We start from the raw sequence: 21,365 nt of genomic DNA, 5'->3' as shown, positions 1-21,365 counted from the left end.
AGACAGAGTCTCACTATGTTGCCCTCAGTAGAGTTCCATGGCACATAACAGCTCACAGCAACCTCTAACTCTTGGGCTTGAGCAATTCTCTTGCCTCAGTCTCCCAAGTAGCTGGGACAACAGGCACCCACCACAATGCTCAGCTATTTCTATTTTTTTTTTTTTATTGTAGTTGTCATTGTCGTTTGGCAGGCCCAGGCTTGATTTGAACCCACCAGCTTCAGTATATGTGGCTGGCACCCTAGCCCCTAGCTATACGTGCTGAGCCTGTAGGGTTTATATTTTACTTTGAACTTTGTTTAGACTTTCTGAATCATTTATCTATTAAGTTGGTCTATGATTTTGATACTTTTCTTACTCCACATTACTACCCACTCCTTTAGGGGTCCCAAGTGACTTCCTTTATATGATAGCTATGAGAAAGACTTAAAATTATATTGGTTTTTGGTTAAATTATTCTTAGTCACCAAGCCTACCCTAATCTAGAAAACTAAAGTGGAACTCTAAATTATCCTTGAGTATTGGTAGATGAGAGGAACAATGAAAGAGTGAAAACCACTGGTAATTATCAAACTTGTTACAAAATAACTTCTATCCCTATAAAATAATTTGAATTAAGATTTCACATGCCAAATATTTTTCATTTTCTGGTTTTCTGAGAATTTAGTAGAAATAAAATTATCTGATCAACAATAGGTAGTAAATAATCAGTACAAAATAGGAGTATTACCTTGGGTTTAGAGTTATTGGTGTTTATTTTTAAGGCCTGAATTTTGAGATTCTTATGAGGATCAGCTTTCATATTTATTAACTTGAATCATGACTAGAAAATGTCAAGTACCAAATGTTTATAATCAGTGTATGAAGCTTTGTGAAAATGTAAATGCATAAAAGAAAGTTTTCTAAGCTTTTAACTTACAAATGTGCAGTGAAAGACATTAAATAAAACTGCTTTTTCATGGCAACTGAATGATGATTTCTTCCCAGCAAATGTTGATTTTCATCTCACTCTTTATCATCTTCCTATTTATTTTTTCTGACCTCTTTCTGTTTTTAATTTTTCCTCAGATTTCTCTTTATTTTCACTTACTTTAGTAAGTCAGCACATGGTACATTTGGTTCACTATTGCCTTTTGATTTCTTTGAGAGACATGTTACGTACCTTAGGCTTATCGGCTCTGTAGACTTCATTAAACATATCAAATCAATTACTACTGACTACATCCATTTGTGTACATTAAATTCATTTTACTTCATTTCTTTTTCAGATTCGCCTCAGTGATCTTATTGCGGCTAGAATCTTAAGGTATACAGATTTTGATACCTTAATATACACCTGTGCTCCTGAATTTGACTTCATGGAGAAAGCGGTATGAATATTTATTTTTCTTTCTCTATAGTTATGATTGGCTTTTGCTCTTTAGTTTTTCTTTCAATTTGAAACTCAAAATTTGTATTCAAAAACACTTAAGTTACTTATTCTATCATTTTTTACTATAACTTTTGCTAATCATATGGCCTTTCTCACCTGTTTTATTTACCTGTAAAATCAATAAATAATAATTTTATCTTGAAGAGTTATCGATGATGGTTCAATAAGATTATTTAGGAAGAATACTTAATGTATTATATGACCCATTATTATTATTATTATAAATCAATTACTTTTTTTTTTTTTGCATATTTTTTTTGGCCATGGCTGGGTTTGAACCCACCACCTCCAGCATATGGGGCTGGCACCCTACTCCTTTGAGCCATAGGTGCTGCCCTAGATCAATTACTTTTAACTGAATTCAGCAGTGTACCCAGAGATGAGATCAGGAGAGGTTTAAGCCAAGTTTAAAGGGGACTGGGCAAAGATGGTGGCTACACCAAGGATAGCAGGGGGTTTATTTTTATACAGGTATAGGGGAAGGAAGATTCCACAGGTTCCTGAAAAGTTTTGGTGGGCTAGGGTCCTTCCTGTGGAACTTTTGGGGCCAGGCCAGGTAGGCCTTTTGTTCTGGGAGGGGAGGAGGAGAAAGAATTCAAGCCCCTAACATTAATAATCTAGGCCACTTGGAAATACGGAACCATTTAGGAAAATAAAATCCTAATTCTTGTTTATTTATAAGAAATTTAGTTGTATTACATTTAACACCTCACATATTATGAAATTTTTAAACTTGGTATTACCAAGAATGGTGTATTACTAATAAGTTTTAATGAAAATATAGTCTCTTGGAAGTTAGAGAAATGCAGGGTATTATCCTTCAAAACTCATATTGTTAAGATTTAAAGTATTTGCCTCTTTGTAGAATCATGGAGCACAAGATCAAAAGATACCTTAGAGACAATGTAGTATAAGTGTAATTCTTTCATTTGCAGATGAAGAAAGTGAAGCTTAAATGATTTGTCTGAAATGCACACTGGAGCTAGGATTCAGAAGTGGATTCTAGAATTCCTAATCCAGTGCTCTTTTCCTCTATCTGCAGCTTAATTTTTTATTCATAGAACATGAAAAAATTGTCATTGGATTAGCCTTTCTCAGTTTGCTATGGGACTACAAAGAAGAAAAAGATTTGGTTTCTGCTTTCAAAAAATATTTAATTTAGTTACATGGTGAATCACTTCCTAGAAGAATAACAGGTCATGAGAATTATTTAGCTGATATTATTTCTGTACTTACACACACTTTCAATAATTACTTTTTTTATTAAATCATAACTGCATACATTAATGCATTTATGAGGTACAGTGGGATGATTCAAGACAGTGTGGAAAACTTACATCAGACTTGTTAATATAACCCTCACCTCACTTATTTGTTGTGGTAAGACATTTATTTATACTCTACTCTTAATAGCTTTGAAATGTACCATTGCATTATACACGTTAGGTGAGGTCCCACCAATACCCTCCTTCCCTCCTGCCCCTTCTCTTCTGTCCTTCATTCTGGACTATAGTTGTATTTTATCATTCGTATGAATGTGTAGGTGATTATATATTGCTTTCATAATAGTATTGCATACATTGGATACTTTTTCTTCTGTTCTCGAGATACTTTACTAAGAAGAATATGTTTCAGCTCCATCCAGGTAAACATAAAAGCTGCAATGTCTTTATCTTTTTTATGTCTGCATTGTATTCCATAGTATATATATGCCACAATTTGTTAATCTACTTATGGGTTGATGGGCACTTGGGCTTGCTTCTCTGACATGGTAATTATGAATTGGGCTGCAATAAACATTCTGGTGCAAATGTCTTTGTTGTCAAATGCTTTTTGGTCATCTGGGTATATACCTAGTAGAGGAATTGCAGGATCATATGGCAGGTCTACTTTTAGTTCCTTGAGTATTCTCCGAACTTCTTTCCAAAAATGATGTATTTGTTTGCATTCCTACCAGCAGTGTAGAAGTGTTCCCTTCTCTCCACATTCATGCCAACATCTGAAATTTTGGGGTTTCATGATGTGGGCTAATTTTATTGGAGTTAGATCTCAAAGTAGTTTTGATTTGCATTTCTCTGATGATTAAAGATGACGAGCATTTTTTTCATGCATTTGTAGGCCATGTGCCTGTCTTCTTCAGAGAAGCTTCTGTTCAAGTCTCTTGCCCACAATGAAATGGGGTTATTTGTTCTTTTCTTATTAACTAGTTTGAGTTCTCTGTAGATTCTAGTTCTTATACCTTTGTTGGAAACATAAACTACAAATATCTTCTCCCATTCTGAGGGCTATCTGTTAGCTTTACTTACTGTGTTCATGGCTGTGCAGAAGCTTTTTTAGTTTGATCAGATCCCAGTAATATATTTTTGATGTTGCTTCAATTGCCATGGGGGACTCCCTCATAAATACTTCCTCCTGGCCAATTTCTTAAGGGATTTTCCTTGTATTCTCTTCTAGTATTTTTAGTTTCATGTCTTAAGTTTAAATCTTTTATCCAGTGAGAATCAATTTTTGTTAATGGTAAAAGGTCTAGATTCAGTCTTCTACAGATTGCCAGCCAGTTCACCCAGCACTATTTGTTAAATAGGGAACCTTTTCCCCAATGAATGCTTTTGATAGGCTTATCAAAGATCAAATGACAATAAGTAGCTGGTTCATCTCTTGATTTTCTGTTCTTTTCCATATATCTACCACTATTATTTTTGTGCCAGTACCATACTTTATTTGATTTCTCCATCACAAATGAACCTCAGTTTCACTGAAAGTTGTTTTGTTTTAGGAGATTGAAGGTCAATGACCATCCTCTTTCTGGCTTGAAACGTTTTAGCTGAGAGATGTATAGCCAATCTAATATTTCTCTCTTTGTTAGGTAATGCTTTTCTTACATCTGGCTGCTTGCAGAATTTTCTCCTTCATATTAACTTTGGAAAAGTTAATTATAATGTGTCTAGAAGATGCTTTATTTGGATTGAATCTTGTTGGAGTTCTGAAACTATCTACTATCTGAATTTCTGTATCTATTGCCATGCTTAGGAAATTCTCCTCCATAATATCTTGGAGTACAGAATCCATGCCTTTAGAGCTATCTTCTTCTTTAGGAATTTCTATAAAATAAATGTTTGATCTTTTGGAGTGATCCCACAGCTCTCTCAGGAAATGATCAATTTTTGTTTTTTATGTCTTTGCCTCTTTGAGTATTTGGGAGCATTCAAAAGCTTTGTCTTCAAGTTCAGAGATCCTTTCTTCTACCTACTCAACTGTATTATTGAGGGATTCTACTATATTATGAAGCTCCTTAAATAACTTTCTCATTTTCTTGTGCTCTGCTATTTCTTTTCTCATTATGTCCATATCCTTGGTGATTTTGTCTTTGAATTCATTGATTTCTTGAGACAACTTTTAAACTACTCTTTGTATTTCTATTTCCATCTTTTCCTCCATTCTATTGATCATATTTGCCATCCATATTCTGAATTCTATTTCTGCCATTTCAGCCATTTGTCTATGAATGACATCTTTTTTATCTCCTTTGTCATTCCTTGGGGGAGTTGACCTACTCTGATTATTTATGTTTGCAGTGTTCTTTAGCTGGTTCCACCGTATGAGTATTTTCTGCAATTTGGCTATTAAAAGTGGTAGGGTAGGATTGGATTTGGGGCCCCAGGAAGTAGAGTTAATCTGCCCTTAACCTATAAACTGGGGCTTGTGACTGTGGCTTTTCCCCTACAGGCTTACAAAGATCGCTTTTAGAGCTGTAGCCAGAGACTCCGAAGATCTGCTTAGTAAGAGAGTGCAAGCTGGCTCTGTCCTGAATTCAGCCACCTCTACGCAATCTTAAGGAGTTGTGGTATTAGGCTGGAGTCTCATCTAGGGAGAGATACAAACAACTGCAGTGCCCTGCCCTCCACCAGCAATAGCTGGTGCAGAAGATTCAATCTTTTCTTACTTCAGAACAACCCCCACTCAGCCTTGGAGGGACCCCAGGTGGACAGCCCAGCTCTTGAGTTCTAATCAGATCGACCCTGACAGTACAATCAATGTGCAATAGGAAGAGATCAAAGGGTCATCAACTACCTGATAGTAGAAATCCATAGACAGTTCCAACCAGCATACATAAGGGGATTGGGTCTAGTATCCTCCGGTGAACCACCAGTTGAGGAATGATCACTGTCACAGTCAAGACAAAGGTATCAGCACCTCCACCCTCGTAAGTCCGAACTGGGCATCAGTTCACCCTCCCTTGAAGGTCTGAACCTGGTGTCGGTGCCCAGCCTATGAAAGTCCAAACTAGGTGCTAGCAGCTCTGCCCTTGAAAGTCCCAATCTGGCATCAATGGCTCTGCCCTTGCAAGTCCAAACCAAGCATCAGTGCCCCTGCCCTTGAAAGTCCAAACTGGAAGTCAGTGGCTCTACCCTTGAAAGTCCTAACAGGTTAGCACCTCTGCCTACGAAGGTCCTAACCGGGTGCCAGCAGCACCATGCTTGAAAGTCTGAATGGGGGTTAGTGCCACCACCAGGAGTGCAGTGTCACACGCATTTTTCTTTCCCAAACTTCCCTCTCTTCCCGTGCCCCCTGCTTCTACTCTAGTAACTATTTCCATGCTTCTGTCCATACAATGCCTAGACTTCTTAGGGAATGGCCACACACTCTGGGCACTGCAGGGGGTAGATCTTCAGACTGCCAGGCAAGTGGGGAAGGGTAGACTGAGAGTTCAAAATTGCTGGGAAAGTATTTTAGTTTTATGCTGGGCAGGATGATGCCTAGGCTCACAAGTGAGACCTCTTTGGAGGAGGAGGCCCAGTGTTTAGTGTCTCTGACCCATGAGGTAAAATGAGAGGCCTTTTGTCCCCTGTACTTGCAGAGACCCTGCAATGAGCACCCCGCTTGGAGTAGGGATCTCTCATCCTCATAGCAATGGACTTTGTACCTGGAATTTGTTCACTAGGATCTTCTTTCTTGGATTCACAAGTTGCCACAGCCAAGATGATGTGTATTTGTCTATCTTCTTCCCTATCTCAGCTCTCCTCCTTCAGTTTCAGAGACTAAATCTGTCCAGAATCTGTCCTTCTGGTCAGGAGTCTCTGGTGAATGTTGCCTCTAGTTGGCCATCTCCCCCCTCCCCATAATTACTTCAGTTGACTTTCTTCCTTGTTAGCTCTAGTTTTACTAACGAAAATTATTAAACTAAGTGCCACAGAAAATGTAATTAGGGCTTAGGGGTATTAAACATGCATTTTAAAAGTTAATATTATCTCAATAAAAATTGAAAGGAAGAGAAAAAAGGCTGGCTAATTCCAGGTTCAATAGATTTTATCATTAAAATTTTTTGAATAATTTTTATAACTATTTTAATAATTTTTAACTCTTGGATTAGAATTGGAAGTTGATGAATATATATCCTGCTAATGACAAAGATTTTATCTTTAAGAAATTTTATCAAGGCATTCAATTTGACACAGAATTTTGCTAATTTAATGTAAAATTCAGTAAATAACTATTTTTAATAATTTTCTATATTTCAGACTCCACTGAGATACACAAAGACGTTATTGCTTCCAGTTGTTATGGTGATTACTTATGTTATCTTTAAAAAGGTATTTTGTTTTTAATTTATCATTTGTTTGGGAGTTCAAGATAAGGACTATAATAGATTAATGCTAATTGGTCAAAATTCTATCTTATTTGGGGGGTGATCTCTTTCCCTCTCTAGAAATTTGTTTTTATTAAGGTCTTTCATAAACTAGTATTAGATAGATATTTTTAGAAAGCTACATTATGGAAGTTATTATTTATTTTGAAAAAATACTATATATTTATTACTTACTGTGTACTGAGGACCACATTAGTATTATATATATGCTGGAAGAGAAAAAAAAAGCATGGCCACTCCCATCTTAGAACTTAAAGTTCTGGATTTGGGGGGTTAGAGGTGAAAACATTCACCCAATAATCACACAGATCACTAAGGAACTACATTTGTTACAGCTGCTATGAAAGAAAAGTACAGTGACAACTTTAGTACCCTTCACATATCAAGCAAAAAGAAGTCTTGATCTATTTTGAATAGAAATGCACGGAAAAAAATTTGCATATTCTTTTAAAAATAATTTTCTATATATTCACTGTTTTCACAATAGAAGAAAATAATATCACAATAAAAGAAATCTTTAAAATAACACTTGCAGTTTTTTTGTACTGAGTGTAGTTTACCTAAAAGCATGAGTAAGATTGTGGGACCTTACATTTCTAACAATTTTGAACCATCTTTGTTTATGTTGCTTAAATTGCCTTCCCTTATATCAATGTGTTTTACTTTATACTTTTAAGCAGATAACAATAATGTGATTTCTCTACCACCATATAAGTGATGGTCCAGTTGAAGTCAGTTTTCTGCGTTTAAAGTGAAATCACATGTTTTACTTATATAGTTTCCGTCCTCATACATGTATTTTTTTGTTCCTTTATTTTTACATAAAATATGAATAATTTAGGAATGAAATTATTCCTCTTTATCTCTATTGTTTCACCCTTGATCCAGTTACCTAGGAATCCTTTGGAGAGAGTCAAAATAGAAGAAACAAGAAGGAATGGATAGCATGTAAACAAGTTTACCCCTCTCCTTGGCCCTCTCAACTTAGGTTGAAGATTTTCTCCACTGCCATACTTCTATTCCATTATGGCAAAATGTGGCCCATTCTTATAAGGTTCTACTTAGAGGTGCTAATGCATGCATTAGCTATTCAGTGGAGTAACTCCTGGCATGGGAGAAAATAATAGCTTGATCTATTATTGCTACATTTTTAAAAATTAAAATCCAAGACTTGCAAATAACTAGTCCCTAAACATAACACAGTCCAAATTAAGTATGTGCACTAGCAGGCACATGCACACACCCATGTGCCCATTCCTACAGCCACCAAGACTTCACTCCTTCCTCATTCCTTATAAACCCCTCAGTCTTTGTGTCTTTTATTGGTCCTATTTTGTTTATGTTTCACCACAAGCATGCTTCTGATGCTCATTTAAGTTTTCCCCTGGGTAAAGTCACTTCTGGTAAAGACAAAAAGAAGACCTGTGCACACATATAATATGACTTTCCTGTGACAATACTGAATCTGAAACTCCTATAAATGAATATATCCTCAAATTGGTATCTGCTTTCCATACGTGACTAGAATGTCTTTTATGTAACTTCATGCATAATAAATTGTAATATTAGCATTGATTTTATGAATTGGTTTCTATGGGATTTTAAGGATGCCCTCATATCAATGAGAAAAGTTAAAAATTCTAAACTTAAATTTCATTTTAAATTAGAGCCCAAATTGATTTATATATCTCTTTCAACATTTGTCTGAGTTGTAAGACACATGTCGTACAGAATACAAATTTTTCAGTTACCAACATATTTTTTGTATTACCATTTAAGTTGCTGCTAAAGCCTCCTAGGCAAATTTAGCCATTATATTCCCCTTCCACTTCTCTCTTTCTCCCACTCTCACCATCATCTCATACACTTTGATTGGTGCTTTTAAGCCTTCTGTAGCAGCCATTTCATATTGAAAGATCAGGAAAGTAGATATGCCCATAATTAATTTGATAATATGAAGTTTTGACTGAAGGAGGAATATAGATGTGTGTAGGTAGGTACATGGATAGATGGATAGATATTATTAATTTGCTTGGGAGGTTAATATAAAATAGTCTCCGAAAGTGCATGGAGAAAACAGCCTCTGTTGTGAACACCAGCTCACCCTCTCCACTACCTTTCACAGGAAAACTATAAACTTATAACCATAGTTGCAAGTAGTTATCCACATATGTGGGGTGGGGAACCTACAGCTTTGGGGCTACATGTGGCTTTCTGGATCCTTGAGTACAGCCTTTTGAGTAAATCCAAACTCTACAGAAAAAATTATTTTTAAAGGGATTTGTTTTGTGAAGTTTGGATTCAGTCAAGGGACTACATGTGAGGATCTGTAAGGCCACATGTGCCCTTGAGGATGTTAAGTTCCCAAAGTGGACAATCTATTCCAACACTCTTTTTATAGAAGAGGAAGTTATAAAAGAAGTTATTTGGGGCAGAGCAAGGACTAAAACTGTTTCTAAGGATTCACTTAAACATTAAAAAGTACTTTTTTCCTTAGAAAAGTTTAATTGATTTGATTCTATTCACAGATTGTTCGTGATGTTTTATGTGTCTTATCTACAAACACTTATCTAAGGTAATTATATAATAGTTATTTTTAAAATATACTATACTTACTAAATAACTTATTGTAGTATTAAGTTTTTCAGATGAATGTCATTAAGCTTTAGCATTGTGATTAAGAAAAAGATATGTATTAAACTTAGGTAGATATTTTCTTCACAAAAAAGACTATCATTTTTATAGATTTCTTTTATCTTATAGAATTGTTTTGGAAATACATTGTGAACTAACTCAAAGTTTAAGCTGATTTAGTGTTATTTTAATATGTCACTAGAATTTAAAGTCAGTAAACAAAAGATAAAGCTTTATGTGGCCATTTTTCTAATGTTCAGAGAAAGTATAATTATTTTTGAATAATTGAATGAATATTTTTGAAATATTTTTCTACATTTATTGTTAAAACTATTTGTGATATGTATATCACATTTTTGATAGTTTTAGTAAAGTTACTAGAATTAAGGCATAAATGAATGCTAGCAAAATATAACATGACTCATATAAATCATACCTAAATAAATTGCTGTGGGATACAAGAAGTAAATTCTAAAGAAAGAAGTTTTGTCAGGGAAATCTTATCTCAAATTACATTTTTATATTTATAGATATGTCATTTGATTTTCCTTAAAGCCTTTTAGCTTTTAGAATAGTTGTAGATTTATAAAAAAAATTGTGAAGATAGTACAGAGAGTTTCCATGAACCTGTTATGTACCCCATACTAGTGTTTTTAATAAACATTTTTGTGTGATTGCCAGAAGAGCTACTGAAGATCTTAGGTGCATTTGTTGAAATCATTTCTAACATAAGGGGGATAATATACCCACTTGATATTGTTCTGGTCAGATGGAGTCCAGGGGAATATGTCTTGATAGTAGTTCTAATAATTTTTAGAACTATTTAAACAGTTTAAAATATATAATATAAGCACATTTTAAAAAATGAAGTTAATATTATTACTCTGGTACTTGTTACTTGTGTTGAACAGTGTGCCTTTATCTTCTTTATACTTCGTAATGGTCTTAGGGATTTATTGTTCACCATCAGGAGTGACCACCATGTATTTAGCCATTCCTGTATCAATGTTTAGATTATATTTAACTTTTATCATAACAGCCAATGTTATGAATAATGAACATCTTTGAATACATATCTTTGGACACTTACTCTAGTGACAGAATGTTTAATTTGGGACTACTAGATCATAAAGTATGCATATGTTATAATTTTATTAATACTGAGAAACTAAAATGATGAGTGTGTCCATTTCCCTGCATCTCCACAAACAACAATATCATCACACTTTAAACTTTTACTGATAGGTTAAAAAAATTTTTTTTTCAAAATAATTCTTTATCAGTGAAATTTTACCTCTTTTTATGTGTCTGTTAACTATTTACTTTCTTCTTGACCTTAACAAAATTGATTTTAGTGTTTTGTGGATATTTTTTATAGACAGCAACCTTTTGTCTATTATACGTCTTAACATAGTTTATTCCAAGATTTCAGTGTATAGTTTATGTTCTTTGCTTTATAGAATTTTAAAATTTTTATACAGTCACAATAATACATTTCATTTTCTCTGTTCATATGTTGCTTAGAAACATTTCTCTACATCAAAAACACTAAAATATTTGTTTGTATATTCTTTCAGATTTTCTATTACACTTTATAGTTCATTAGTCACTCTTACATTAGTTTTGTAGTGTGGTGACATCTAGGAGTCTACTGTTTATCCGCTCAATTGACGTATTGTCCAAACACAGTATTGTGAATTTTTATTCATGTGAATCATCAGTTTTAATCATTTACCCATCAATCTCATATGTATTTGAGTCTGTATTTAGATTCTCTCTTATATTGATCTGTTTCTGAGTAATAACAATGCAATTTCAGTCCTTCCCTACTGTTAACTATTTTTCATATTTGCTTGTATTTAATTTTCCCTGTAAATTTTGGAATAAAAGTGTTTAGAATCCTCCTCAGCTCTGGTCACCCAACAGAGTACATTGGCGTTGCTTCAGATCAATACAATGAGAATTTAATCTGAATTGAGTTGCCATTTCAGAAGTATTATATAGCTCCACTTATTAACTGGTGAGTCACTTAATCCCTTTGTGCCCAGTTTCATCATCCATAAAATCAGGAAAGTAACATTGACTTCACAAGGTGACCATATATATTAGAAGAGTCAATGCATGTAAAAGTGCTTAGAATTGCTAACAGAACAAACATTTGAATGTTAGTTATTATTACTGTTTTTATTGTTTTAATTGTTATATCTTTTAGTAAAATGTTTTGTTTTTTCCCTTATGAGTCCTACTATGATTTTTTCTTTTTTTTTTTTTAGAGACAGAGTCTCACTTTATCGCCCTTGGTAGAGTGCTGTGGTGTCATAGCTCACAGCAACCTCCAACTCCTGGGCTTAGGCGATTCTCTCTCAGCCTCCCACGTAGCTGGGACTACAGGCACCTGCCACAATGCCTGGCTATTATTTTGTTGCAGTTTGGCCAGGGCCAGGTTCAAACCTGCCACCCTTGGTATATGGGGCCGAGGCCCTACCCACTGAGCCACAGGCACCGCCCACTACTATGATTTTTTAAATATGGATTTTATGGGGCTCTTTCCCTTTTTCTATTGAAAATGACAATTTTGTAATACTCTATTTGCCAATTTGTCATTGCTAGTTCATAGGAAAGCTGGTTGATATATTTTTCCTTGCATCACTTTTGTATTCAGTCACATTAGGAAACTTTCCTTAAATTTCTAATAGTTTTTCAAATGATTCTCTGGAATTTTTAGGCAGGTTATCATATAATTTACAAATAATGAGAATTTTTCAAGAATTATAGGTATTGTCTTACAAAATCTGACAATTAAGTTCATGAACTCGTTGTAGAAAAAGTGCTACGTACCTCAGTGCTGAATATCACTATGGTCACCTGCAAAGTACTCCCCTTGGGAAGTAATACACCAATAGTGCCTAATCTGGCTTTCAAAGCAGTTTAGGAACCCTTATTCAGGAATGACCATCAGAGTTGTTATTGTATGGCACACAAAATCATGCAACAATAATGAATACCACTCAGCAGGACATCACCACATGTCGACATGTAAGACACTAATATACCAAGTTGTTTGTAGAGTGCTGCCAATGTAAGCACACAGTGGCAACTTTTTGAACCTAGTTTGTTAGACCTTGTATGTTCATCACCTCTCTCAGCCTTTATGGAATTGAAGAGTGTCAGGACCTTGTTCTGCATTACACTTTGATTTAAAAGAATGTTTCAGCTGATTTGATCTTATCTCCAAACCACTAATCCTTCCTCAATATCAGCCATAAGGCTACTTTGGTACTGTTTTCCCAAAAGAATGTGCTTACTTCATTTCTCTGTTTCACATTTTGCTAATTCTCATAGTATTATATTCTTTTTCATTATTACCATATATATTATGATGATGTGTGATCAGTGGATGATCTTTGACATTACAACTGTAATTGTTTGGGGGCATCACAAACTTCACCCATATAAGACAGTGAAGCTGATTGATAAATGTCATGTGTATTCCGACTGTTACATTTACCAGCCATTCCCTGCCTCATGTTCCTCAGGCCTCCCTATTTCCTGAGATACAAGAATATTAAAAGTGGGCCAATTAATAACCTTACCACAGCCTCTACTGTGTTGAAGTGAAAGGAATAGTCTCATGTCTTTCAATTTAACTCAAAAGCTGGAGATGATTAAGCTTAGTGAGGAAGGCATATTGAAAGCCAAGATATGCCAAAAGCTAGTCCTCTTGTGCCAAACAGGCAAATGTGAATGTTAATCAGGCCCAGGTGAGGGTTGAACTTCCCACCTCTGGTTTGTGGGGCTGGCATGAAAGGAAAATTCTTGAAGGAAACTAAAAGTACTATTTCAAAATATTTACAAAATATTCTCTATGTATTGGCCACCTCTTTGTAAAATTTTGTAATGAATATTCTATAAGTAAAGTTCATTTAGCTATAATTTACTATTTTCTCTATGCATGGAGACTTAATGGGCAACCTTTAGAATTGTTACATCCTCTTGCTCAATTGATCTTTTTATCATTATATATGACCTTATTTGTCTCTTAAAATATTTATCCTAAAACCTATTTTATCTGATACAAGCTCTTTTTTTTATGTTTTCTATTTCCATGTGACGGTCTTTTTCTAGCACTATTTTCAGTCTATGTGTGTCTTTATAGATGAAGTGGGTTTCTTGTAGATAACTTATAAATTGGCTCTTGTTTTTTTTTTTTATCCATTCAGCTACTTGTGATTTTTTGATTGGGGAGTTTAGCCCATTTACATTCGGTGTTATTGATAGTCACGGTCTTACTACTGCCATGTTGTTATTTGATTTCTGGTTATTTTGTGTTCTCTCTTCCCTGTCCCCCTCTCACTCTCCTCCCCTTGACTTCCCTTCCCTTAACCTCCCTCTTTTCCTTTATAACCTCTCTCCCTTACTTTCTCTTCCTTAATGTAAAAATGATTTTTCTCTGGTAGTATGTTTTAATTTCTTGCTTTTCATTTTTTGCATCTCTGTTGTAAGTTTTTTGATTTGAGGTTACCATGCATGAAGCTTGCAAGAAACATTTCAGAACCAATTGTTTTAAATAGATAACAACTTAATTCTGTTTACAAAACATGAAGAGAAATCTAAAAGAAACTCTACACTTTAATTCTATCATCCATGCCCACTTCTTGACATTTTTGTTATTTCCATTTATATCATTTTATGCTATCTATCTCACAAAAAGTTGTTAGAGTTGTTTTTTGATAAATTGTATTTCAGTTTTTGTACTCAATATATAAGTGTTTTTACACTGCAACTATAGTAATAGAATATCCTTTGTGTCCTTACTCTTACCAGTAAGTTGTATGCCTTCAGATTTTTTTTTTTTATTGTTCGTTAACATCCTCTTCTTTTGGATTGAGTAACTCCTTTTACTTTTTCTTATAAAACAGGTCTAGTATTGATAAAATCCTTCAGCTTTTGTTTTTCTTTAAAAGTCTTTATTTATCCTTCAAATTTGAAGGATATTTTTACAGGATATAATATTCTAGGATTAAGGTTTTTTTTCCTTTAGCCCTTTGAATGTGTTATACCACTTTCTCCTGCCTGTAAAGTTTTCACTGAAAAGTCTGCTGTCAGATGTATTGTGGCATCTTTGTGTGTGTGTGTGTGTGTGCGTGTGTGTTTCTTTTTTCTTCCCTCGAGACCTTTTTCTTTATCCATAACCTTTGGAAGCCCAATTCATAAATGCCTAGTGGTAGTGTTGTTTGGATTAAATCTGCTTGGTGTTCCTTGATCACCAGAAATGTTGACACCTTTCTCTAGGTGTCTAGAACTTTGAGAAGTTCTCAAAGTAGTGTTGTTTGGATTAAGTCTGCTTGATGTTCTGTGATCACCAGAAATGTTGACACCTTTCTCTAGGTGTCTAGAACTTTGAGAAGTTCTCTGTTATTATTTCCTTGAATAAACCTCAGTCTCTCTCTACTTCCTCTTTAAGGTGAGTAACTCTAACTGCCTTTAGAGGCTATTGTGTAGATCTTGTAGATATGCTTCATTCTTTGGGGGTTTTTTGTTTGTTTGTTTTTGTTTTTGTTTTTTGCAGTTTTTGGCCGGGGCTGGGTTTGAACCGCCACCTCCAGCATATGGGGCTGGTGCCTTACTCCTTTGAACCACAGGCGCCACCCAATATGCTTTATTCTTTTCAGTTTTTTTGTTTTGACTATATATTTTTAAATATTGTAACTTCAAACTCACTAATTCTTCTGCTTGGTCAATTCTTTGTGATTTTTATTCTTTATTCTGTTAATGTGTATCATACTAATTCATTTTCATATGTTGAACCATCCTTGCTTCCCAAAATGGATATCATTTGGTCACAGTGTATATAGTTCTTTTAATAAATTAGTTGTTATATATATCCCATTTATACTTTGTTGGTGGTTTTCCTTAAATTATTAGGAAATACATTCATCTTGATATTAAGAATGAATCAACATGTTGCCACCAACAATAAATGCTAACAGCTATGGTTTACTATGTATTACCTATATAAACTCAATAAATCATAAATTGTGAAAACCACCCTGTGAGAGAGGAGTCACTTATTATTTACAGATAAGGAATCTGAAGCACAAAGAAGATAAGTAATTTCCCCAAAGGCACACCATCAGGAGCAGTGGAGTCAGGATTTATTTACCCTTGGGCTCTGGCTTTAAAGACCTGCTTGCTTCTTTTCTTTCTGCCTTCCTCCACCCCCTTGCCTCTCATGTTATGCTGAAACAGTCAAAAAGTTTACTTCTAGGTGGTTGTATTATCTCGTCTCTGTTTTAAGAATTCTCTGAATATTTATTTATTTATTTATTTTTATTATTTATATTGAATGGTAACTATGTATATTAATGCACTTCTGGGGTACAGTGTGGGGTTTTCACACACAATCTGAAACACTTCCATCAAACTGGTTAACATAGCCTTCGTGTCATTTTCTTAGTTATTGTGTTAAAACATTCACATTCTACTCTTAGAAAGATTTGCTTGTACTCTTGTAAAATAAACCTCAGAAATGATCCCTCCAATCCTCTTCCCTCCACCCATTCCCCCCTCCCCTCTCCCTCCCGCCTCCCCCTATTTCTCTGAATATTTAGATTGAAGACATTAGCAATTTTTGGATTGACTTCAAATTTTACTGATATATTTGTTCTTGACTGTTTCTTGGATTTTATACTTTACCTCGTTCAAGTTCTCTTTCGAGAACCTGCTTCAGTGCTGTTTCTTAGAAAGAGTCTAGAATAGTCTACTTTCTGAATGCTTTCTTATCTAGAAAATGCCCCCCTTTGCCCTTATTTTTGGTTCATGGATCAGTTAGTAGATATTTGTGGGTTTTATTCAGCATTTTATAGATAGAGCTTTTTTGTTCACTAGCATGGTGCATGACAAATGAATAATGCTAATAGTTGTTATCTCTGGAAATTTATAAAGTTTGGAGACATTATGTGTGTGTTATATTTATTAATTCCTAAGTCATTCTAAAGTAAACACTCAACTCTTTAGTTGAGGAAATTTTTTTTATTTTTTGAGACAGAGTCTCACTATGTCTACCTCGGTAGAGTGCCATGGCATCACAGCTCACAGAAACCTCAAACTCTTGATTCTCTTGCCTCAGCCTCCCAAGTAGGTGGACTACAGGCACCCGCCAGAATGCCTGGCTATTTTTTGGTTGCAGTTGTCATTGTTCTTTAGCAGGCCTGGGCCAGCTTGACCCCACCAGCCTTGGTGTATGTGGCTGGTGCCCTACTCACTGAGCTTGAGGAAGTTTTTCATTCTTTTTTACTTGAACTTCTATTATTACTCTTATCTATTTTTTCTCTCTGTTTTGAGAGAATTTCATAATTGATTCTTAAATATTGCCAACTTCAGCTGTGTAAATATATTCCATTCAACTATCTTTTGAGGTTTTAACATGTTGACTGCCACACTAGCAAAAAATATTTTTTCCCTGGGGCCGTATTTTGTTAGGCCAACATATCAAGAGATATGTGAGGTATATGTGCTTCACAAGGCCTTGCACTCACAACCAGCAAAACTAGTAAGTTAAATACAGTTCACAGGGAAGTTAGTGTGTTCTATTAAGCAAATAAATTTTTCCCAGAATTTCTGAAAATTTATTTTTATATAGCTATTCTAATTATATGGATGCAATATCCTCTCAAACTTCTCTGAAGGGAAAAATGGGAGCTATTGTTTAGTTCCCTCTCTTATTTCTTGCCTTAACTCTATTTCCTGAGAGGTTAGAGTTTGGTTTGTTGGGGTTTTTTTTTCCTTTTTTGGTCATTCATTTTGCTATTTCTCTTTAATACTTTTTGTGTATTGTGATTTGGTTGCATATTTATATTGTAAATAAGCTACTAGATTTTATTTTTATCAGTAGTTACTGTCAAGGTTCTTGGTGACTATAATAATTACTTACCTACCAGGCTTCTTCCTTGAAATGGCTCACTTCTGGGTTCGGTTGTGACTGGAAGATTGCAGGCAACTGGAGGAACCCTACTCCTAACTGTGTGTCTAGGCAAGGAGCTGCAGCAGAGGCAGAATAACTTGGTGATGCCACTGCTATCCTGAGAAGCTTTCTCCCAGCTACCCTTTTTAAAATTCATGGGTCTGTGTACCCTAGACGACCTCTGCATGTTGTCTTTTTTCTTTCTCCACCCCTATATTGATATTAGAATACTCCTGCATCCTGTAAAACCTTTTATAAATGTAAAATATCCAGTCTTTTTAATGGAACAATTAGCAGAATGGTCTTCTATCTCTTGTCTGAATCTAGAGTAGCTCTCTGAAGATAAACATTGTATAATTACTATTCATGCTATTGGGGTCCCCCATATCTGTGGGTAATATGTTCCAAGGCCCCTAATGGATGCAACTGATGGTGCCATACCTGATTCCCATAAGTCAGAACACCTTCTGTTTTTGTCTTCTACCCATAAATTTAATAATGTATGTTCCATTTTAACTAAGCACTTACCAAAGACTGTGGCCATAACTTTTGAAGTTCGAGGTGACAGCAAAACTAGCATCAATTTGTTCTTTCCTTCTTCACAATTTCAAAGGTAGTAAATTCATTCTTACCTTAAGTCTTAACAGTGTTAGCATATGAGTTTTTCTCTTTCCTTATTAGGTTGAGAACTTTTATGTTTTCACTTAAGGAAAGTACTTTCTGGTTCTTCTTTGGCATATTGAAATTGCTAGCATGACTATTCCTACACTTTTAGACCATTATTAAGTCAAATAAGTGTGACTTGAACACAAACACTGAAATATCACTACTGTTAGTGTAATAAGCTAGATCAGCAGTTCTCAACCTGTGGATTGTGACCCTCTTTAGGGGGTCACCTAATATCAGATATTTACATTATGATTCATAACAGTAGCAAAATGATGGTTATGAAGTAGCAATGAAAATAATTTTATGGTTGGGGGTCACCACAACATGAGGAACTGTATTAAAGGGTCACAGCATTAGGAAGGTTGAGAACCACTGACCTAGATGGTACTAAGTGACTAACAGATGGGGAGCATATGTGAAGTGGATACACTGGACAGTGGCTTGATTCACATCCCAGGCAAGATGCCCTAAGATTTCATCAGGCTATTCACAAGGGTGCTCAATTTAAAGCTTATGAATTATTTATTTCTGGAATTTTCCATTTACTATTTTTAGTTTGTGGCTAACTTGAGGTAACTGAAACTATGGAAAGCAAGTCCCTAGAGAAGGGGGGACTACCGTATTCACTGCACAGTGTCTAGAACACAGTAGGTGTATAGTAACTATTTTGTAAATTGAGACTTTTCTGGAACTAAAAATATTTATATGTTTTACTCAGTGATTTTTCTTTTGGAAAATTATCCTCAGGAAATATTCAAAGATGCTCACAAAGTGTTATGTACAACAAGGATGATAATGTTATTTATAATCATGAAAAGTGAAAATAACTCAAAAGTCTAACAGTAGTTATCTAAAATATTATATATATATAATATATATAATTAGTTCCAACATGAATATATATACATACACATAGCACATGGGCTGAATATTTAATGGAAAGTCTATTTATCCTTCCAGAGATACAATCTCCATGGATCAGTAAAACCTATTGTATGTTAACCAAAGATGACTTTTTGACATACCTTAAATAGAATGACTGTAAGTTATGCCTTTTAACTTGTTGTAATTTTTAGTAATATTATCTAATTTTTTAATTCTTTCCTTATCCTCCTACATAGTTTAGAGGAAATCAAATTTTAAAGGCCTAAGAAGAAATAAATGAAGCTTTTTCTTATGTAATCAGAGTATAATAGACATTTAGTAAATAAATAATGTTTTTGTTTTATTACAGAAAACAGCTCCTTGAACATGGTGAGGTAAAGCTTTTATTTTAATCTCTGGTAGATTTATGTATTAAATTCTAGTTCAAAGATAATTCACAAAGGTATATTCTTGCTGCTTATACACCCTCAGTAGTGCTGGAGTTATTTAGCTTTGATAATAAATTTCTGCTGATGCTTCTCACTCCTTAACCTGCTATCACTTTTGAATAGTAATGAGAATTTGAAAGCCAGAAAGATGATTTATGACCATGGAATATAATCAAATTAAATCTCCTTCATTCATTCATGCATTCATTCAGTAATTACAAGCATCTGGTTTAGCTAGCCTGCTCAGCTAATCAGCCATGGTCTATCAGGACAAGCCCTGTGGCCCTGCGATTCATGTCTTCTGCCACCACATAGATGTAGTCAACTGCAGGCTCAGCAGTGTGAAGGATACAAAAGGAAGTGTAGTAATCTCTCTGCCCCATGTGTCATTTTACAAAGGAGACATTAAACAAAACAGCCTTTTATATTTGGTGAATTATTTTGTGGGAGACAAGGGAAAGATGAGTGTGGGCTAGAAACATGGTTTCCTCAGTGGTTGAACTTCAAGAGGGTTTTGAGGGAAAGATCAAATTTATAAAAAGCTACTGAATTTGAACTTAATAGGAACAGTAATATAAATGGAGTGTTCCTTATTCAAAATGCTTAGGACTAAAAGTATTTGGATTTTTTTTGAGATTTTACAATACTGCACTTAGTGGTTGAGCATTTCTAATCTGAAAAAATAAAATACATTGAGCATGAACCTTGAGCATCATGTTGTAATTTTTAGTAGTATTATCTAATATTTCAAACTTATATACTTAGTTTATTTAAACTTTCTGGAACTCAAAAATTCCAGATTTTGGATTTTTGGAGTAGGAATGCTCAAGCCACAACTGGTATTTTTTGAATAGTTATTATTTGCCATGTACTATGCTGTTTAATTTTATTCACATTTTATAAATAAATTAGACTAGCTATTGTAGTAATAAACACCAACATTTTAATAACTTAACGCAATAGAAGTTAAATTATTTGCTTACAGAAGGTTAAAAGCAAGAGTTCCTGTTTAGCAGGTGGCTCTATGACAAGGACTGATTGAGGGACACAGACTCCTTCCATCTGTGGCTCTGTTGTCTTCAACATGTGGCTTCCTCAGTTGAGTTGTTTGCCTATTTCCAGCCAGCAAAGGAGAAATAATATGAAGACCAGACCATACGCTAGAGCTTTGTAAGGGTGAGGCCTAGAGCAGGCGCATATGACTTCCTGCCCATGGCCAGAACTCAGGCACATGGCCTTATCTACCTACCAGGGAGGCTGGAAATGTAGTCTAGCTGTGTGTCTGGGGAAGCCAGCAAAGAAATACAGACTCAGAAACATTAAGTAGCTTACCTAAAATCTCACATCAAATTTATAGTAAAGCTGGAACTTGAACCAAAGAGTTCATTTCCAAAACTCTCAATGTAATAGTCAAGAATTACCATTTACTGTGTATAAGCTATTTTTATAAATGATTTACATATATTGATAATTTGATCCTTACAACAACCCTTGAGGTAGGTACCATTATTATTTATGTTCTACAGATGAAGAAACTCTGGCATAGATAGGTTAAGTAATTTGCCTATGGTTACAAAGCTAAAGTGAGCTTAGCTTTATGGAGCCAAGGAATATGAGCCCACACAGTTAAGCTACAGAATGTAGGCTTTTAAGCACTCATTCTGCTAGTACCTAATATAAATGACCTTTATGTAAATCAATAATGAA

General features: G+C 34.7%; 1 protein-coding gene across 2 annotated transcripts in view; it reads left to right on the top strand.

Annotated features, from left to right (window-relative positions):
- The window catches only part of LOC100966452 (probable C-mannosyltransferase DPY19L2), a 164,702-nt gene that overhangs the window by 114,626 nt on the left and 28,711 nt on the right, over window positions 1-21,365 (top strand). For both annotated transcript variants that reach the window (XM_003788579.2, XM_023512443.1), the window contains 4 exons: window positions 1,269-1,370; window positions 6,952-7,023; window positions 9,608-9,654; window positions 19,580-19,604. In XM_003788579.2, the coding sequence (XP_003788627.1) occupies window positions 1,269-1,370; window positions 6,952-7,023; window positions 9,608-9,654; window positions 19,580-19,604 (246 nt within the window). The remainder of the gene's footprint in view (window positions 1-1,268; window positions 1,371-6,951; window positions 7,024-9,607; window positions 9,655-19,579; window positions 19,605-21,365) is intronic.

Source organism: Otolemur garnettii, unplaced genomic scaffold, assembly GCF_000181295.1.
Source record: "Otolemur garnettii isolate 467f Iridium unplaced genomic scaffold, OtoGar3 scaffold00028, whole genome shotgun sequence".
NCBI lineage: Eukaryota > Metazoa > Chordata > Mammalia > Primates > Galagidae > Otolemur > Otolemur garnettii.
Note: the sequence above shows the minus strand (reverse complement) of the source record. Positions and strands in the feature narration are given on the sequence as shown.